Source organism: Lacerta agilis, chromosome 17 (genome assembly GCF_009819535.1).
Source record: "Lacerta agilis isolate rLacAgi1 chromosome 17, rLacAgi1.pri, whole genome shotgun sequence".
NCBI classification, from domain to species: Eukaryota; Metazoa; Chordata; class Lepidosauria; order Squamata; family Lacertidae; genus Lacerta; species Lacerta agilis.
In genome coordinates this window covers 28,445,260-28,464,328 of record NC_046328.1, presented here as the reverse complement: position 1 = coordinate 28,464,328, position 19,069 = coordinate 28,445,260, and the positions used below count along the sequence as shown (strand labels likewise).

General features: G+C 46.2%; 1 protein-coding gene across 5 annotated transcripts in view; it reads left to right on the top strand.

Annotated features, from left to right (window-relative positions):
* Positions 1 to 19,069, top strand: part of MACROD1 (mono-ADP ribosylhydrolase 1) — a 322,885-nt gene that overhangs the window by 228,723 nt on the left and 75,093 nt on the right. For all 5 annotated transcript variants that reach the window (XM_033174254.1, XM_033174250.1, XM_033174252.1 and 2 more), the window contains exon 4: positions 6,971 to 7,000. In XM_033174254.1, coding sequence (XP_033030145.1) covers positions 6,971 to 7,000 — 30 coding nt within the window. The remainder of the gene's footprint in view (positions 1 to 6,970; positions 7,001 to 19,069) is intronic.

The following is a 19,069-nucleotide window of genomic DNA, read 5'->3' as shown; positions in this document are numbered from 1 at the left end:
ATTTACTCTCCCCGTATTTCTGCAAATCTCCTTTCAGTTTGTCCCAGGTGGTTTCCTTGATCTGGGCAGACACGGAGCAGGCCAGCTCACACATGGCTGCTGTACCTTGGCATAAACCCACGGGCAGTTCCTGACTCACACACGCACATGTGCCCCTGCTTATAAATATACCCTTCAACATGTGGACTCTGGCAAGTTTGTACACACACAGTGCTCTGCGTGCACGTATAGAGCTTCTCCGGGTTTTGTGCTTTTTCTTAAACAATCCTTGATTTATCGAAAGCCCTGATCAAGTCTGGAATTGTAGAATCCAGTCCAGCATCCTCTTCTCCCAGTGGCCAACCTTTAGACCTACGCACAGCACCAATTCTCCCTGCTTGTGACTCTCAACAACTGGAATTCAGACACCCACTGGATCTAATATGGAGGTAGTATATATGCATCATGACTAGTAGCCATTGATAGCCATATCTGCCATGAATTGGTCTAACCCCTTTGAAACCATCCAAGTTGGTAGCATACTGCCTCTGATACTGCAGGAGAGTAGGTGACCTCCTGGAAGGCCAGGCTAAATTATGGACCTTCCTCGTTCTGGCAAGCAAACTGTGTATCTGAAAAAGTGTGCATGCACACAAAAGCTCATACCAAGAACAAACTTAGTTGATCTCTAAGGTGCTACTGGAAGGAATTTTTTATTTTTTATTTTGTTTTGACTAGGGAAGACCAACATGGCTACCTACCTGTAACTGATGTTATAATAAGTATTTCAAGTTTGACTACAGACAATGACTGATTTATTGATGCATGATCACACACCCGGGCACCACAATGACCTGGAAGGGGCTGCAAAAAGGGGCAGGACAGGGCGGGGTGGGGGGTGGGGGAGAGGGCAGAGTGGGCTTGTGTGCATTCTGCTGTCGCACACACTGACCAAGAACGTGCCCCCCATGCAAATCGGGGGTTGCCTGTTTGCAACATTTTAGCATAGAGCAACCTTTGCCAATCTGGTGCTCTCCCCCCCCCCCATTGTTTTACACCATTGCTCTCATCAGTCATTAATGTCAATGGGTTGTGGTCTGAGAGTCCCAACTCTTCCTTGTCCCCAGTTCTAGTCACATTCTGGGCTTCCCTAATTCACAGGGACTCCAGGTCATCCTTGGAGGAGGAATCCTGCAGCTGAGACATAACACAGGGTAGTTACCAGCAATAGCAGCCTGGCAGCTGCCTGGTTATTCCTCTTATTGGCGCCAGCCCTCGTGATAAGTTGGGGGTGGGGGTGGGGAACGCCCTCAGAAGAGAAATTATTTATTCTTTTTCATGTGACCCTCACCTAAACTGAACACAGCAAAATGTAATCCCTTTCGGAAGGCGCTCTTCCGCCCCTCGAAAAGCTACAAGCTTTTTTTCCGGGCCGCTGTCCACCTGGATGCAGTCTAGCTGGGGAAAGACTGACAACCTCAATTAGCTTCACAACTCGTGAGCCAGTGGATTAAGTGTTTGCTGGGGTGATTGACAGGAGCTGGTGGAAGCGTAGGCGTCCGTGGAGAGATGGGCTGTCTGGATGCCTGACGGAGGGGTCAGATGCTGACCCAGGGAGAGGCAGCACGGGTGGGCCTCACAAAGTGGTGTGTGTGTGTGTGTGTGTGTGTGTGTGTGTGTAATATGGTCGTTGAGGCCACTTGTGTGGCACTGGCAGCTTGACTGAGAAACTGACAACTCAGTTAGCAGAACTAAAATAGGGTTTTCTGCCCACCCCAAGCTGCAGCCTCACCATATTTTACATTTGGGGGTGCAATAAATACAAAATCAGTTAACCCCATACAGGCAGAAAGGGGATCACCCTAAGGTGATCCGTTTATCCTGATTATTCATCCTGATTTGCTTGCACAAGGTTTTCACTGAGGTTAGGTTATATCTGGTCTTTGCTGAGCATTTGTTCTGATTCGCTTGCAAGGAGGATATAAAAAACAATGAGCATCCATCTTGATTTGATCCATGGGGTGTTTACATGTCTTCCCATTAAACATTCCTCCATCCCTCACTTTTCGGTGTATTTCCCAGTCACTTTCTAAACTGTAAGAAGTCCAGTTCTTTTTAAAGGGGATTGTAAAAGGGGGTAGGGAGCCTCTGGACAGTGGGCCAGTAGTCACGTTGACCCATGAGGCCATTTCCCCAAAACCTCATCCAACTGTCCATGGCTGACATCACTAGCAACATCATCTGAAGGGCAAGGGGCAAGGCTCACTGACTGCACCAAGTGCTTTTTTCTGGGGGTATGCAGGGGTACACATACCCCTAAACATTTTGTGAATCTTTGTACTTTTGTCCATTTATTTTTGCCGATTTGAACTATAAAATTGTGATTTTCTTGGGTCAAAATGAGAGTACCCCTAAACATTTTTTTAAGAAAAAAAGCCACTGGCTGCACCTCTTCCCAGCAGCAGAGGTTAAATCCTGCTCAATTCAAAAAGATTCATTCTAACTCCTCCCTGATTCAATAAAAGGTTTTCATTGGAATCCCTTGTTCGAAAACAATTGCTTACATAAATGGAATTTTCCACGATATTCTAATTTTTCGAGTTTCACCTGTAGGTTCTGAATTCTTAAGAATAATCTTGCACAATGTGTTTGGCCAGAAGCAAGGAAAGCTATCAAACCACTCTAAAGAATTTCTTTTCATGAACTGAAGGTGCACCCTGGGACACACACATTCCCCCCTCCCTGTCCCCCATCAACTGCAAATTCCAAGAGAGGATTGGTGGTGGGTGGAAAAGCCATTCGGCCCCTTCCCCAGTGTAGGCTGGTGAAACGTGCTTGCAACGCCCCAATTCTCATACAAAAGATTGCTTCCCTCCCTCCCCACACTATGACGCATTGCCAGCAATTCTACTCCAGCTGCGGTCTTCGTTTACTCTACTGCAGCCTGTCCTCCTCTGATGTAAAAGTCAAGTTATTTTAAAATATTTTTGTTAAGGATATATTTGCAATAAACAAACAAACAAACAAACAAACAAAAAAGCTGGTGTGATGCATGCAAGCACTGCTCCCAACACTCCTATCCTGCATGTTCCGCCCCAAGTTTCCTGTTCTAACCCAAATGCAATTGAGATGTGGGGAAAGGCTGTAGCTGGAAAGTCACAGGTTCAGTCCCCTGCATCACTAAGTAAGGCTGGGAGAGACCACTGCCTAAAGTCCTGAGGAGCCACTACAAGTCAGTGTAGACAATATTGAGCTATATGGACAAAATGAACTGATTCACTAAAAGGCACATGCCTATGTTCCAGGAGGCAAGAGCAAGCCAGAAGTCTGTTTGAGGACAGGCTGCAGCTGCAGCTCAGCAGTATCCAACCACTAGAAGCCCCATCAGCACAATGATGTCTGCCTGTGCAACAGGACTTTCCTCCCCCTATGGAGGACTGGGGGGACCCGCAGAGCAGATTTAGGGGGACTCAAGAGAGGAGAAGGGGGCAGTCCCATGTTGCCAGGGGAAATCCTTGCACTGAGAGGCTTACTTACTGCTACTTCTGGTTTGCATGCAGAAGGTCCCAGGTTCAATCCCAAGCATCTCCAGGTAGGGTTGGGAGAGACCCCTGTCTGAAATTCTGGAGTGCTTCTGCCAAGAGTGTAGGCAAAACCCAATATTCTGCTTTCTGTGTTCCTAGAAGCCTCTCCGCAGTTGGGAATGCTGTAATATTATGTTGGGAACTGTCCTGAGATCTGCAGGTATAGGGCGGCATACTGAATGAATGAATGACTATTAAGAGTTTCAGGTCATGCAGAAACTTCTATGCACTTTCATCCAAACGTGCTCCAAAGACCTCTTCAGACCTTTGTGCTCAACCAAGAACAGCCAGGTCTACACATGTAGAACAGGGACATTTGGATGGTGGGGGGCGCACAACCACTTTTGCTCCTTATACACTTCCCACCCACAAATGTTGCTCAGATGCACTCAAACAAGGCTGCCATTTCTCCACAATGGGTTTTCCAGAGTTCTAAATCACACCTCATCAGTTGCAGCACTGGCAACTTAGCGTTCATGCTTGAGCTGTGTGCTTATCTGCGCTAGAGGCAAAGTGCACTACCCACCCTGCCCGGCTGAGAGATTTGATTTCTAAAGACCCTGGGGAGGGAGATGAATTTTGAAGAATAACCACACCAGCAGCTCAGTCACAAGATTTTTTTTTAACAAGAGTATTCCCAGAAGCCTTGGGCAGTGATTCACCTGGGACAGGTTCCAGAAAACTGGGATCACCTCTTGTAAAGAGGAGTGCAGTCAGAGTACATGTGAGCTGTCTTTTCTAAGAAGGCTTTTCAGCCCTCCTGATGGTCTCCTTGGGGAGTCCTCTGATCAGCTCCCAAGGAGCCCATAGCTGAGTAGTTGAGAACGTGTTTCGCCTTCAGAAGGTGCCAGGTTCCATCTGTCTCCAGCTAGGAGAAAGGAGCAGGAAGCAGGTGACCCTGAGGAAATGCTGCCAGTCTGTGTTGTAGGCAGCTCTGGGTTACGTGTGCAGCCAGTAAAATTTGGTATATGTGTCAAGAAAAGGCTAATTCTGAAAGACCTGATAAGCAGTTTCCCTTCTCTTGGCATTCTCTTGACGTGCTTCTTTCCTAACTATTTTGAGGGAAACCCCCCCCCCCTCACCATATGAGATGCTGCCTGTTGTCTGTTTACCCACACACTGCAGTGTGGGGAGACTGACCTGAAGTTTCCATGCGTGCCCCTCCCACCCCACATTACACACCTCACTTCTCCCAGCTCCAACCCCAGCGGCGTGGATCTCCCGGCTAGGCTCCCTGGGAACAGGGGCTTATTCTGTACTGGGTGTTTCCGAGGTGACAGCAATCGTATGCAATGCTCCCGTTGCCAAGGTAACTTCTCGGTAACAGGTGCTAAACCTTCAGCAAACTGCTAGGGCATGAATGAAGTCTGGAACGGCATTTATTTCCAGCTGTAGCTGGGGACAGGGGTGTGAGGGGGAAAACAGTGAGGAGATTTTGTCTACAAGCTGATTTGAAGCATAAACACGGCTTATCCTACAGGTGGCCCCCAGTAGCGAAAGCCCAGGGAAATACAGGGCTGTATCTAATGCTAGTTCTACTCAGAGGACACCCATTGAAATTAATGGGCATGACTTACTCTGTGAAGGAGAAGCATTGGATACAGCCCATAAATAGTGTCCAACTTCAACATAGGCTTATGCAAGACAAGTAGGTCCCTTTCAACCCAGGGGTCTCCCAGTGAATCAGGTTTAGAGTATAAAGTAAGCAGGGATGTAGGATGTGGAACTCACTTCCACAAGATGTGCTGCTACCTTTTATTTATTTGGCAGATTAGTATATCCACGATGTGGTAATGGGTGCTAGCCTGTGTTGGTTTCTTTGCTTGTTTACTTCTTTATTTTGTGTATTTGCATAGCACCCTTTGGCCAATTGGCTCACAGTCCTGAGGACAGCATGATAGACAATGAGGGGTGTTGCTGCTGGACAGAGGCTCCAGCTCCTGGGGGCCGAGCACTTTTGGGGGCCCTGAATATTTTTGGGGTAGGATCAGTATAGCCAGGTGACTGTGGGGAGCTCACAACAGCCACATGTGATTCTCAGTTATTCAGAGGCACATGCAACCTCTGACAGTGGAGGTAGAACACAGCCATTGCGAATAAGTCATTGACAGCCTTACCCTCCAAGAAAACAATAAAAACAATATGAAGTCAGAATAAAAAACAAACACTAAAATAAGACCAACATTAAAAGCAGGTGGTTAAAACAATTAATTAAACTTAGAATGATTTTCAAAATGGATTGAAGAGATTCAGGGAGGGAGAGGTCATCAGCTGCAAACCTCCCATTATGAGGTGATCAGAATGCTGGGGGCAGCCAACACGGGGAGGGGTTTTGCCTTCATGCCCTGTTGGGAATCGAAGAGAAATTTGGTTTGTTAACTTGCACTTTCTGGAGCAGTAAATGAACTGAAATGCAGCCATCCTTTGAAACCCAGACTTCTACGAATCTTGCAGTGCAGTTGTCCAGCCAATTAAAATGGACAAGAACGTATAAAGTATGCATTAAAACGCATATATTTAGCAAAATAAAGGGAAAAAATGCATTGTAGATGGGGAAATTGATTTGGAAAATGTGCCTATTAAGATAATTCTGCACAAAGATGCTTAATTTTCACAAGGGCTTTTTGGAAAAAATGCAAACTTATGTGGAAATGTGGAAAACCGAAATTTAGACTGAAAAAATAAGAAACTGAGAAAAAGCGAAATTCACGGTTCACCCATCCCTTCCTCTAAGCATCCTCTAAGCATTTCTCACCAGAGTGTCTACAACTATGTCCCTGGTGTCAATAGCTGTCATATTGCCCACTTGTCAAAGATGGCCCAGAGGAGTGGGGGAGATACAAGACCAGGCCTGCGAGGCCAAAAGGTTCCCGCCCCCTGGTCTATTTGTGTATAAAGCTATCAGCAGGCATGGCCTTTTACCCAGTACAGAAGGACAGATCTCTGCCCCAAGTGACTTTGCAGTCAGAAACTCGACACAGAGGAGATTACAGAGTGAAATGCAGTTGCACAAATAGCTCAGCTGGTAGAGCATGAGACTCTTGAGCTCAGGGTCGTGGGGTTGATCCCCACATTGAGCAAAATATTCCTGTATTGCAGGGGGTTGGACTAGATCACCCTTGTGGTCCCTTCCAACTCTACGATCCTATGATTCAGACAAAGGGATGAAGATGCTTTGACTTTCAGTACCTGAGTTTCCGCAAGAAGATGGGCCTGGTAAGAGAAGTGCAAAGTGGGGGTGGAGGGTTGGGACAAGGGCGGGAGGGAAGAAGGAGCCTTCCAAAATGCCAAACAGGTTATTATTGTAATGCTTCCCCCCTGCTTTTTTTGTGAATGAACTAAAGTGAAATGGTTCCTGAACAGGCAGCAATTTAATAACATCTTCTTTCTCTGTGCTTTCTTTGTAGCTAACAGTTCCCTGCTGGGAGGAGGCGGTGGTGAGTTTCCTAATTGATACCTTTTTCTTCTTCACAGCTTTCAAATTAATATCTCTACTGGTTTGAAAGGGAGGGGGAAGGAAGCCCAGGGTGCTGGGAGTTGAGCACTGCCTGTGGCTGTTCAGAATACATGAGATGCCCAGCTGGCTGAATCCCCGGAGAGCTGCTGCCAGTCAGAGTAGGCAGTGGTGGACTAGATAGACAAGAAGTCGGACATAGTATAAAGCCGAAGGTTGTGATCTTAAGTTCAAGATGGGCACAATAATAAATAAGTATGTCTTCCACAGTACATACCGTAACTTACAGCATTTCGTTACCAGGTGAGATAGCTTTTTAATTATTATTTTTAAGGAAAAACAGAAATACTTGGAGAATAGGTCTATGAATCACCACTCAACATGATGGCAAAATAGAACCTCCATCTGCAGGGACACTCCACCTTTCAGTGACAGCTGATGGGGTCAAGCAGTACAAGAAGGGGTAACCAACATGGTGCTCCTCCATGTGTCGTTGTCCTACAGCATGTTGTGTTATGCCACACTTCCACAGCATCCATTTTGTGACTGGCAACCCTAAAACTCTCTCAGAATTAAAAATGTGCCCCTTGGTCAAAAAAGGTTGGTCTACTCTGACTGGCAGCAGCTCTCCAGGGATTCAGGCAGAAAAAGGTGTTTTTTCGTCACCTGGCTGGGCAGAACAAAACAGAATTTGGAAAGAATATTAAGATAAATTTTGACTCTTGGTGTGTTGTTTATTTGGTTGTTTAATATTGTGCTACCTAAGGAGAGGACAGAAATCCCATTTTGTTTGCATTTCAATGTGGAGCTGCCTAATTTGTACTTCTCAAAACGTTATGTAAACCAAAACACACATTCACTTTTCTGAATTTTGCAGTGCAATTCTCCAACCAAATAATATGCACAAAAATGCACATATGGGGGGGAATGTGGTTCAAAATGCACACACTGATTAAAATAACATACAAAAATGCAATGTATTAGGATAATTTGCCTACAGAAATGTGCATATTCGTCAAAACTTCATATAAAATATTGATGATTTTTTATTATTGTTGTTTTTTAAAAACAATCAATCTGTAAATTGCTGGGGAAATGGAAAACACTGAGAAACCAAAACAAATCCAGACATCCTGAGTGCTACCACACCTTTCAGAGTGAGCCATCACAAGGCAGTTTACAATCATACAATTGAACAAATATGCAACAAAAACAGCATCTGATAAAACCAAACACACAGGGAGCTGGCAAAATAAATAAAAGCCTGGCCTAGATGTACTTTAAAAGCTGAGTGTAGAGAGGCCAGACAGGGCCATTAAAAGGCTAGAGGGCTGTAGAGGATATGACAGAGGCAGGCAGACTGGGTGTTCAGAAAAAAAGTGGGGCTAAACATCTATTGCTCCCCCTGCCCTCAGGGTCTTTCTGCCAACGAGAAAGTTCTGAGTTCTTTTGTGATGACTTCGTGGCTTGACATTGTGCTATATTCAGTGGGGGAGGGGGAACCTGTGAACCACACCAAATTTGGATGAGTAAGGGCCCTCTCACTCCCCACTTATGTGTCCTTTTCTTTGCCCTTTTCCAAAATGGTGGGCATTGTCAGCATACTATGTGCTCTGAATAAGAAGCCGCCTGCACTCCCCAGGGCTCTTCTGCAAAGGCTGCTCTCCATGCAAGTAGCAGGTTGTGCTTGGCTTTTGACATGGCACCTGGGAGGGCCAGCGACTCCCAGGATTTATCTGTAAAGCAGGGAGTGGAGGTCACGCTTGGCCAGTGGCAGCGCATAGCTCTCCAAGACGCTCACGGCTCTCCAGGTGTTAGGCAGGCAGGTGTCCCCTGGTGCAGGTTGAGGTCTGCTTAGTTTTTGCTCACATATGGCACACAGACAGACAGACAGACAGACAGACAGACAGACAGACAGAGATGCACTTTCAGGAGGGGGACAGCTATGCGCCCTGTCAGCTCACATGCCCTGGATCACTGCAGCTAGTATTTCTGTGTGGTGTGTACACAGCCTTAAAACAAGAAATTAACCATCTTAAGAAACAAACAAGTAAATAAATTCGAAAACAGTTTGACACCAGCAGTAACCACAAATAATGCAGCCATGAAATACTATAAAGCAACAGGGGAAAAACATACTTAAAACACAGCCACCAAAAAAAAAAATGTGGGATAATTATGGGATAATCCTATGCCTGTGTACTCAGGTGTGAGTCCTACTGAGTTGATTGGGACTTACCCCTAGGTAAGTTGAAGTAAGCTTTAACTACAGCAGTTGTGCCACTTCAGAAGGGAATAACCATTTACCCGTGAGCCCTAGCAAGTATGGCCAATGTCCAGGGATGTTAGGAGTTTTAGTTCAGCAAACAACTGGAGGACTGAGCCTTCTTGAGGATTGGTACATTCTGTTAATTCTCCAGTGCAAGTGATCATATGGTGGAGACACCCTCTATTCTTCCCCTGTCCTCCCCTCCCCCCAACTCCCAAGAAGGCTCATTGGATGGAGGCAAGCAGAGAACAGTCACTCATGCAGAGAAGCAACAAACAGCCTCCTCTGGGGCAGGGAATTTTGCTGCAGGCATGGCCTAATCCAACGATGCATGAGGCAGAGGTGCAGCAAAATTGCCTCCCTCCACCCCACCCTACCCACAAAAGTAGACTGTTTAGAAAGAGGCAAGTCCAAGGCAGTTACTCACGCAGAGAGACGGCAGGCATCCTTCTCTGTGGGTGGGTGATTTGGAGTTCACAGCAGCCTGCAGTTATTTGAATCTTTCATTTACCTGCCCTGCTAGCAATTCTCTTCGCAAACGTGCAGACTGGTTTAAAGGAAGAGCAGCTTTCTAAGGACTCCCAACACTGCAGAGATACAAGAGTGTGGGGAGGGGGTCCTCTCGAGTTGAAATGGCCCTCTGGCCAAGACTGCTCTAACCTGCAGCACAGTGCCCCCCAGAGGCAAGGCTGCCCTTTACCGGTCTCTGCCACTACAGCCCCCTCATCTGTATCCCACCCATGCCACGCAGCGTAGGCCTCACTGAGCCAAGATTTCACAAAGTCAAAGCCCAAGGTGGCAGGAGTCTGGAAGCCGAGCCAGCCAGCAGGAGAAGAAAATTGCAAGGAAATGAAGGAGTCAGGCAAACAAACAAGCCCCATCCTGAGGCCACTCGCTCCCAGCGGCATCACTGCCAATGTTAATGGGTCCTTTATTTATGCCTGACCCGAAGTGATCCCATTTTATTTCCACTCTTTAAAGTCCTGGACCTGTCGCCAGTGTGCGTGGGGCTTTTTTCCGTACGGTGATAAACAAGAACCAACCGGGATTTATCCTTCCGTCCATTAACCTGTGATCTCACAGCTCGCAAATAAACGCTGAAGCTGCAGGCTGCCTAACGACCCACCCACTCACTCGCCCAACCTCTTCCTCAGCTTACCAGTCCTGCAGACGCAGCAGCAAAGTGGGGGACAGGGATTGGCCCGGGGGGGGGGGGCGCATAGCACAGCACAGCCAGCCTGGACAAAGAGGCTCCTTCTGTTCTGCTGCAGGGGAACCTAACAACATTAGAAGAATCTGGCTTTCCAAGCATCTGGACCTCATGGTCTGAAAGAAAATGTGCTGCTCCTAAGAATCGAGTGTACAAGGTGTGAGACAAAACATGCAGATTCTGAGAATCTAGTCCACGAGGACTGAGAAAAAACATGCAGCTGCTAAGAATCCAGCCTGCATGGTCTGAGAGAATACGTACAGATCTAAGAATCTAGTCCACATGGTTTGAGAAATATATGTTAGTAGTATACCAGGAACCTAGGCCTTGAAACAAGAGCTTTGGAATTAGCCTGGTGAGCTAGTTGCTGGTCACCAAGGAGTCTCAATCCCTTTGCCCTCTCCTCTTGTGCGTGGAGAGTTGTGCAAAAAAGATTTAAGAGATGCATGTCTTTCCCTCTCCCACTGTATTACTCATAGGATGCTGCTCTTTTCTGAGTCAGACTACTTGGTCCAGCAAGCTCAGTGTTGTCTGCAGTGACTGACAGCTAGGGACACCAGGAGGCAGCAATTTCCATCCCATCCTGTGTTCATCACAATCAGTTCTGTTTCTGTTCCACTGCGGTTCGGCTGTCCCACTTAGGTCATTAATTTCAATGCATTTCGATGGAAGGGAAATGCCATGAACATAATGTTTGCAGACTAAAACAAAAACAAAAAACCCCACAACAGCAAACACCACTTGTATTTGCTTGTGCAGTTTCTGTTCCTGACCTTAGACGAACATGCAAATTGTGTCAAATTCCTCTCCCGTTTCCAACAGAATTCTCTTACATCCTTACTGGCAGCTGCTCTCCAAGGTTTCTCAGCACTACCTGGGGGTGCCGGGGATTGAACCTGGGACCTTTTGCACGTCAAGTAGATGCTCTACTACCAAGCTTCAGTATTTGAAGCTTGAGCTTATTTAGTAGACTGGCTATGGCACAGACTGTGTCCTTCCCCAATTTCTGTCACAGAATGCATCTCACTTAGCAAGCACACCTGCTGTGCAGTGTTGCTGTAATGTCAATCAACTTCCTACCTTTTGCAACTACTTTAATTCCTCACCAACAAAGATGGGCAGTGTTGAGTGGGTGAGAGCAACAAATGAACACAGGAAGCTGCCTTGTCAAGCCATTGGCCCACCCAGCTCAGGACTGTCTACAACAACGGGCAAATTCTCCCCCAAGGTTTCATGTAGGGGTATGTCTACCTGGGCATGCCATGGATTGATGCTCTACCACCGAGCTAGGCAGGTGCAAGAAAGCATGCAGGTAGAATCCCTCCAGGAAGCTCCCTCCTATGCTTCCAAGTGATCGACTTAGCTCTCTGCTTGGAGCAACAAAAGGCATCCTAGGGATATAAATAAAGAAATTGTCCAGTAGCACCTTAGAGAACAACTAAGTAGTTCTGGGTATAAGCTTCCATGTGCCTGCATACTTCTTTAGATACCTGCATGCACACAAAAGCTTATACACAGAACTACTTAGTCCCTAAGGTACCACTGGACAATTTTTAAATTTATTTATTTTGACTGCGTTAGACCAACACGGCTACCTACCTGAATCTAGAATCCTAGGGAAAGATAGCTTTCATTCCCCACCACCACATCCCGGGCGATGCCATTGCACTCGCTCTGCAAGGAGCCTTCTGTGTAGACCACACACCTGGCTTGGGCTGGAGAAGGTGCTGAAACAGTGTGCCCAATCTCCAGAGCTGGAGCTCATCCAGGTGTGCTTCTCTATCTGACTGCATGTTTTCCTCTGCCAATACAGGGGACGCTGTATTGCATGTACAGTACTTTGCATGCAAAAGAACCTGCGGTTCAATCCCAGCATCTCCAGGTAGGGCAGTGGGGCAGCAGGGTGCATTGTCTGAAACTTTGTAGAAGCTGCTGCCAGTCTGTGTGGACAGTAATAAGCTGCGTGGATACCAGGAACTGAGCTAGACCAATGTGGTGTAGTGGTTAAGAGCGGCAGACTTGTAATCTGGGGAACCGGGTTCGTGTCTCCACTCCTCCACATGCAGCTGCTGGGTGACCTTGGGCTAGTCACACTTCTTTGAAGTCTCTCAGCCCCACTCACCTCACAGAGTGTTTGTTGTGGGGGAGGAAGGGAAAGGAGAATGTTAGCCGCTTTGAGACTCCTTCGGGTAGTGATAAAGCGGGATATCAAATCCAAACTCCTCCTCCTCCTCCTCCTTCTTCTTCTTCCAAATTTGCATTTAGACATATGAATTACCATCGGGATATTTTATGCAAATCCTGTTCTTCATTTGTTTTCCCCTCTCTCTTTTTGGTGATGCATTTCCTCTGGTGGTGGTGAAGTGTAGACCACATGACAAATGAAGTTTGGCCCTTACAAGGGGATACCCAGCAAGATGGGCAGATCAAGAAAATGCCTTTGTTCCAAGCTATAGCTGCAGGAATAGTCCAAGACATTTTGACACTTGAAGTGGATAAATCCAAATTATTCTCCTCCCACCTCTTCCTCCTCCCTCTCCCCATCCTCCGTAGGAGCCAACTCCTAGGGGCTGAGGTCCCTTTGCCCCCCCCCAATAAATTATTTGATGGGGCTGGACCCCTCAAAAGTTGATGGGCATTGCCACTCAAATGGTGTGTGCGCGCTACATCATGTGATTGTTTATGTGGCGTGGGACTTACCTGAGTTCCCCAAAAGTTTATTCAAGTTGGCACCTCTGCCCTGCCCTCCCCCCCCCATGAGGCCAGGAAGGCAAACACCAATGTGGTAAAACCATATAATTAAAAATAATATAAAACAATCACATACCTTAACGCCTGAATATTTCAAGGTGGCCAGCGGCAGTAGATTTCAGCCGTCAAATGTCTGGGAGTAAACAGGAATGTTTTTAACCTTCTTCCTGAAAGTTAGTAATGAGGGGAACAGTTGCACCTCACCAAGGAGAGCATTCCACAACCAGGGAGCCACCATCAATAAGTCCCTGTAACGGGTCAACACCACCAGGCATCAGTCAGCAGCGGCACCAGCAACAGGGCCTTCCTGCTGACTGTAGGATCCAAGGTAGTTGATAATGCTGTCACCGCTCCCACAAATTAAAACGGTGGTATCCAAGATTCTACTTAAACTAGGCCCATTGAAATGAATGGAGCTAAGTGAATCACACTTGTTAATTTCAGTGGGTCTGTTCTGATTAGGCAGGGCCTCAGACATTGTACAGTTCCTGACACCTAGCATTGGTGCCTGAATCACCGCAGTTCAGCTCCTGCTTATCTCCCCACACACGATTGCACTTGAGTGTTGTGCTAGCAAACCAACCGCAACTGCTTTCTATAAATAAATAAATAAATAAATAAATAAATAAATATCAACTTCAGAAGCTTTAATCTTACGATGAATCTGGACTGTTGTTATTTCAGGGTAGCGGCAATTCACAATGCATTCAGCAACATTTATTATCTGAACTGGCATCCTCCGCCCTTCAGAGAGATCTAACCGAGAGAGAGAGAGAGAAGGAGGGAGGGAGGAAGCGAGAGACAGCAGAGGGGGGACACAATGGGGCATAATCTTCAAAACAGCAAAAATAATTTTATGTACAATGTTCATTTTTGTATAGTAAAAAAACATACTGTTCATGAGCTTTTAACACTCTTCCTCCTAAGGCTCATACAATATGTGCAAATAATTAACACCGTTCAGGATTGCATTCATATGTTCCTCTATCCCCAGCCCCTCACTAGCTTCCCCTTTCTCTCCTGGTGTTAAAAGGCACAAACATACCCCGGGCAAAACAGGGGCGATTAGACGAGGGGCCAGAAGGCTTGGTCATTACCATCTGGAATGAAAAAGCAAGGTAGCCCCTTTTTTTTGATAGCCCATGACCATAGTACTTTATCAACCCTGAGTAGCTTTCAATGAAAAACATACCGGTACCTTAATCACGTGAACAAATAGTCAAAAATACATAATATCCATTTTGGAGTTTCACAGCTTTTGCCCAATTATATACCAACATTTTGGCATGTTATATACCAAAACTTTCCTCATTTAGTCTGCTATCTTACACTGATCAGTGATCAATAATCTCTCTGCTGGGCTGGTATAAAGCAATACTCACCCATTCTTATCTGCCAGCATGGTTCCTCCCAATTACCGGGTACTTGTGTGTCTTAAAATAGGTTGGACGGTACCATCCTGAGGGATTAAACTAGGTACCTTATTTTCCAAAAAAAGAATATGACCTAGTAAAATCATTAGCCATGGTGGCTGTCAGTTGTGAGTTGCTTTCACTCAAAAAATAAAAAATAAAAAATTAGCTGTATAAATAAAGATAATAATTGCCAGAAATAAGTAGTAATCCAATATGTGCAAGAAAATGACAAAAGAACTTGGCAAATGCATTATATACTGTATTTTATGTGAATAAAAAAAAATCAGAGATGAAAGCGAAAGAGAACAATACATCCGCAATAATATTTTTAGTATTATGCCACTGCGTTGCTACTATACCTTCATTCACAAATCCGCAAAGAAGAAAAAGTTAGGTACAAGGTTTCCTCCAAAGTCTTAACGCCTCGTAAAAGTCATTGTCATCATTCTCTACTACTTCAAGGACAGATTCAGAGCCGTCTTCGTCACCTTGGTTGTCGCAACGTTGTATATGGCATCTTGCCATGCACATCAAACCATCCTTCATGCAAGTAGGCAACTCTCCTGGAGAGTTGTGGATACATTGTCTGTGGTGGCCCGAAGCTTATTTTGGGGTACACACCCTATCGTCTTCTACATTTTTTGGCTCTGGCTAGATCATCTGCTATAAAACAAATGGGCTTGCATCCAACATTAGTTCTATTGACAGTGGTAGCTGGTGCCTACTGGGGGCTGGTGAGACGGAAGGCAGGAGGGCCAACAGTAGGTGGAGCCAGTGAGTCAATGCAGGCAGGTCACAGCCAATGGCAGGGAGAGCCAACTACCGTATTTTTCGCTCCATAAGACGCACCTTTTTTCTCCTAAAAAGTAAGGGGAAATATCTGTGCGTCTTATGGAGCGAATGGTGGTCCCTGGAGCTGAATTGCCCAGGGGCCAAAAGAGGATCATGCTTTTTATTTTACAAAGAGAAAAGGGGGTGTTGAAAGGACCCCGCTCAGCAGCTGATCAGCAAGAGATCGGGAGAGAGATAAGAGTCCCCGGCTCCCTTTCAGCCCCGCCCTCTTGCCCAGGCCTCCATTGTTGAATGTGCTGCAGAGGGAGGTTGTTTGTTTCCCCAGCAACATGTGGCTGGCTGATTAGATTATCTGTCTGGAAACTGTAGAAAAGGCTCCCTTTCCTTTAGAAGCTGCAGAAATGTGAGTTGAACCCCATAAAAACAGAGTTTTTCCTCTTTGCTTTCCCCCCTTTGCAAAAGGAGCTTTGCTTTTCCCCCTTTGCAAAAAAACTGCAAAACTTTTAGCTGATCCTCAAAAAACAGGGTTTTTCTCTTTGCAAAAAAGCTGCAAAACTTTTAGTTGATCTTCCAAAAAACCCAGGGCTTTTCCCTTTGCAAAAAAAGCTGCAAAACTTTTAGCTGATCCTCAAAAAAACCAGGGCTTTTAGAGGAGGAAAACCAGAAAAATATTTTTTCCTTGTTTCCTCCTCTAAAAACGAGGTGCGCCCTATGGTCCGGTGCGCCCTATGGAGCGAAAAATGCGGTAATTCTAGTTTTGTAGCCATCCTCCTCTCTCAACAAGGGTCAACACTGAGACCAAGGAGGAGGAAGCTGAGAGCCAGTGCTGCCCCCTGGACTGAATCTAAGAAAGAAGGCGAGTAGGTGGGAGCTGATTGAGGGCAGACTGAAGTTGGTTGGGCAGTGCCCCCTTTGCCCAAATGAACATACCTCCACTGCCTATTGAACTGAAATTAATGGGCATGGCTAACATTGGTTCATTAATATCAGTGGGTCTACTGTCAGTAGAATTTAATTTAGTACAGCCCATAGGACCGAGTTGAATCGACCCCATTCTAAGGTCCATGTAACTGGAGAGGAATTGGGTTAACAGATGAAGCTTTTGCAGCAGGAGTGTTACCTCAGCAGATACATGATTCATCGCTGATCAATGTCAGGTAGCAGGCTAAATTAAGAAAATGTTGCCATATAATATGTAGAAGCTCCTCAGCCTTCATGAACAATTTTATCCAAAAGTGGAATCTGATAAATAAGATCTTAACGTACACTAGGGTAGTTTCTACCCACAAATCCTCCCTATTCTTCATCCAGGTACTCAAAGATGAGCCAGCTGAAAACACTGTAGGGGGAACAGTGAGAGGCATGGCCTAGGGAGAAGGGCATGGCATGCGGAGAGTCCCAGGGCCTGACAATGAGGCTTGGAAGGCCACATCTGGCTTCCAGGCCTGAGGATTCCCACCCCAGTGTAGACAGAACTGAGATGGATGGACCAATGGTCTTTTTTTTTAAAAAAAAAAACCCCTCTCACTGGGGTGAACAATGGTCTGATTGGAAGTAGGTGGCTCCCTATACTCCTTTGTAGGCCCAGATAAAATAAGTACAGCATGCATACAAATGTTGTGCTTTATCTCTGAGCTGTGGGGCTCTAGACATGCACCTAGTCGGTGGAGAAGAGGCTAAGTGCATTCATTGTTCCTGCCATTAAAGTCTCTTTGCCAGATGCTGTGCGATCTTTTTCCCTGGATAGCCAAAAGATATTCGGCCCACCAGAGCAGGGGGCGGAATTAAACTCCTAATCAGCAAAATAGCTTGATGTTTTAAAAAGAGAAAGAGAGAGCGATAGAGAACAGAATCAATTTCTCCATCTCCAGGAGGATATGCGTATATCTCCCCCTAAATGGGAAGTGACAGCGCTCACTTAAAACCACGGTAAGATTGATGCCACAGAGAGCAATCCTCCTGACAACTGGGGACGCTTTTTTGCTGCTACTGGAGGGGCTAAAAATAGCTCTTGCAAAATGCTTCTGTGGGGACACATCTGCGAGTGTGTTCATCCAGATGTTCCTCTAACACCTGGAAGCAGAATGGGCTTGAATATTTGTGGGTACAGATAGATATAGATATATATGAATGATGGGGAAACACGCAGTCGGGAAAGCTGAAGGATGAACCACTTGGAAACAAAAATGGATTGCGCTGCGCAGGAACATAAATATACTCCCTAAAAAGTAAATCCAGCCCCCTCCCCACTCGCCCCCCAAAAAAATCTGGGTGAAAGGTGATAAAAACAAATAGAAAAATAGATGTATAGATAATGCGTTTCAGTTGCACAAAGCTTAAAGATGGCCATTACTTTTGAGCTTTTGTACAGCTGAAGACCCCTTGGGAATTTGGTCACTCACAAAAGCTTGCTGAAGTGAGCACTGATAGCTTCTGGTGACAGGTGGCTGTTAGGGAGTGCACATACCCAATAATAAATGCAGTGGCTATCAATGGCTACAAACCCCAATGGCTGTGTTTCGCCTCCACTGTCAGAGGGAGCAATGCTTCTGAATGCCAGCTGCTGGGAACCGCAGGAGGGGAGAGTGCTGCTGCGTTTGGGTCCTGCTTGCAGGCTTCCCATTGGAGCAACTGTTGGGCCACAGTGAGAACGGGACGCAGGGCTAGATCCAGAAAGTTCTTTGTACGTCTCTGCGTAAATACAGTGCTCTGAACATTAAATAATGCAAAGTACATAACCTCCAACATTTGAAAATAGGGACATCGGACGTCCTATTCCGTAAGAACAACAGCGATAATAATAATTTTATTATTTATATCCCAGCCACTCTGGGGGGCTTCCAACATATATAAAAACATAACAAAGCATTAAACTCTTTAAAACTTCCCTATACAGGGCTGCCTTCAGATGTCTTCTAAAGGTTGTTTAGTTTAGTTACTTATCTCCTTTGCTCCAGGGTCGCATAAATCCATAACCTCCCAACATTTCTTCGATGAAAATAGGGATGTTCTAAGCAGAGACAGAGCTAGCTGCTCCGGCACCTGGAGCGGTGTGCACCTGGGGGGCAGGGGTAGCTGACCACGGAGGCAGGAACAAGTGTCCCAGGGGGGTGGGGCAAGCCTCCCGGGGGTGCAGCGCCCACCACGAGCCTCCCAGGGGGGCACCGTCTACCACGAGCCTCCGGGGGGCGCCACCCACAGCAAGCGTCTGGGGATGTGGGGCAGTGATGTCACTTCCCTCAGGGATGGCACCCTGGGCGGTCTGCACCCACTGCCCCCCCTTCCTATGCCCCTGGTTCTAAGGGAAAGCAGGACATACCGGGATCAAATCAGAAACCGGGACAGCTTCTGTAAATTTGGGACTGTCTCTGGAAAATACCACAAATTATCATTGTAACCACGCTTGCAGCCTTTGCAAAGCAGGAAATAGGTTTTATTCCAGTTAGGTGAGTTCATGGTACACTGTGGCCTCCACAAAGACATACTTCCCGATTATTTATTTGCACAGAAGTGCCTTGCAATATCTTAACAAGACTCTCTTGGGGGGGGGGCACTGCTTCCTATACCGGACTTACAGCCCCGTCCCCAGAATTTATCAGTTTTAATGTTGAGGGA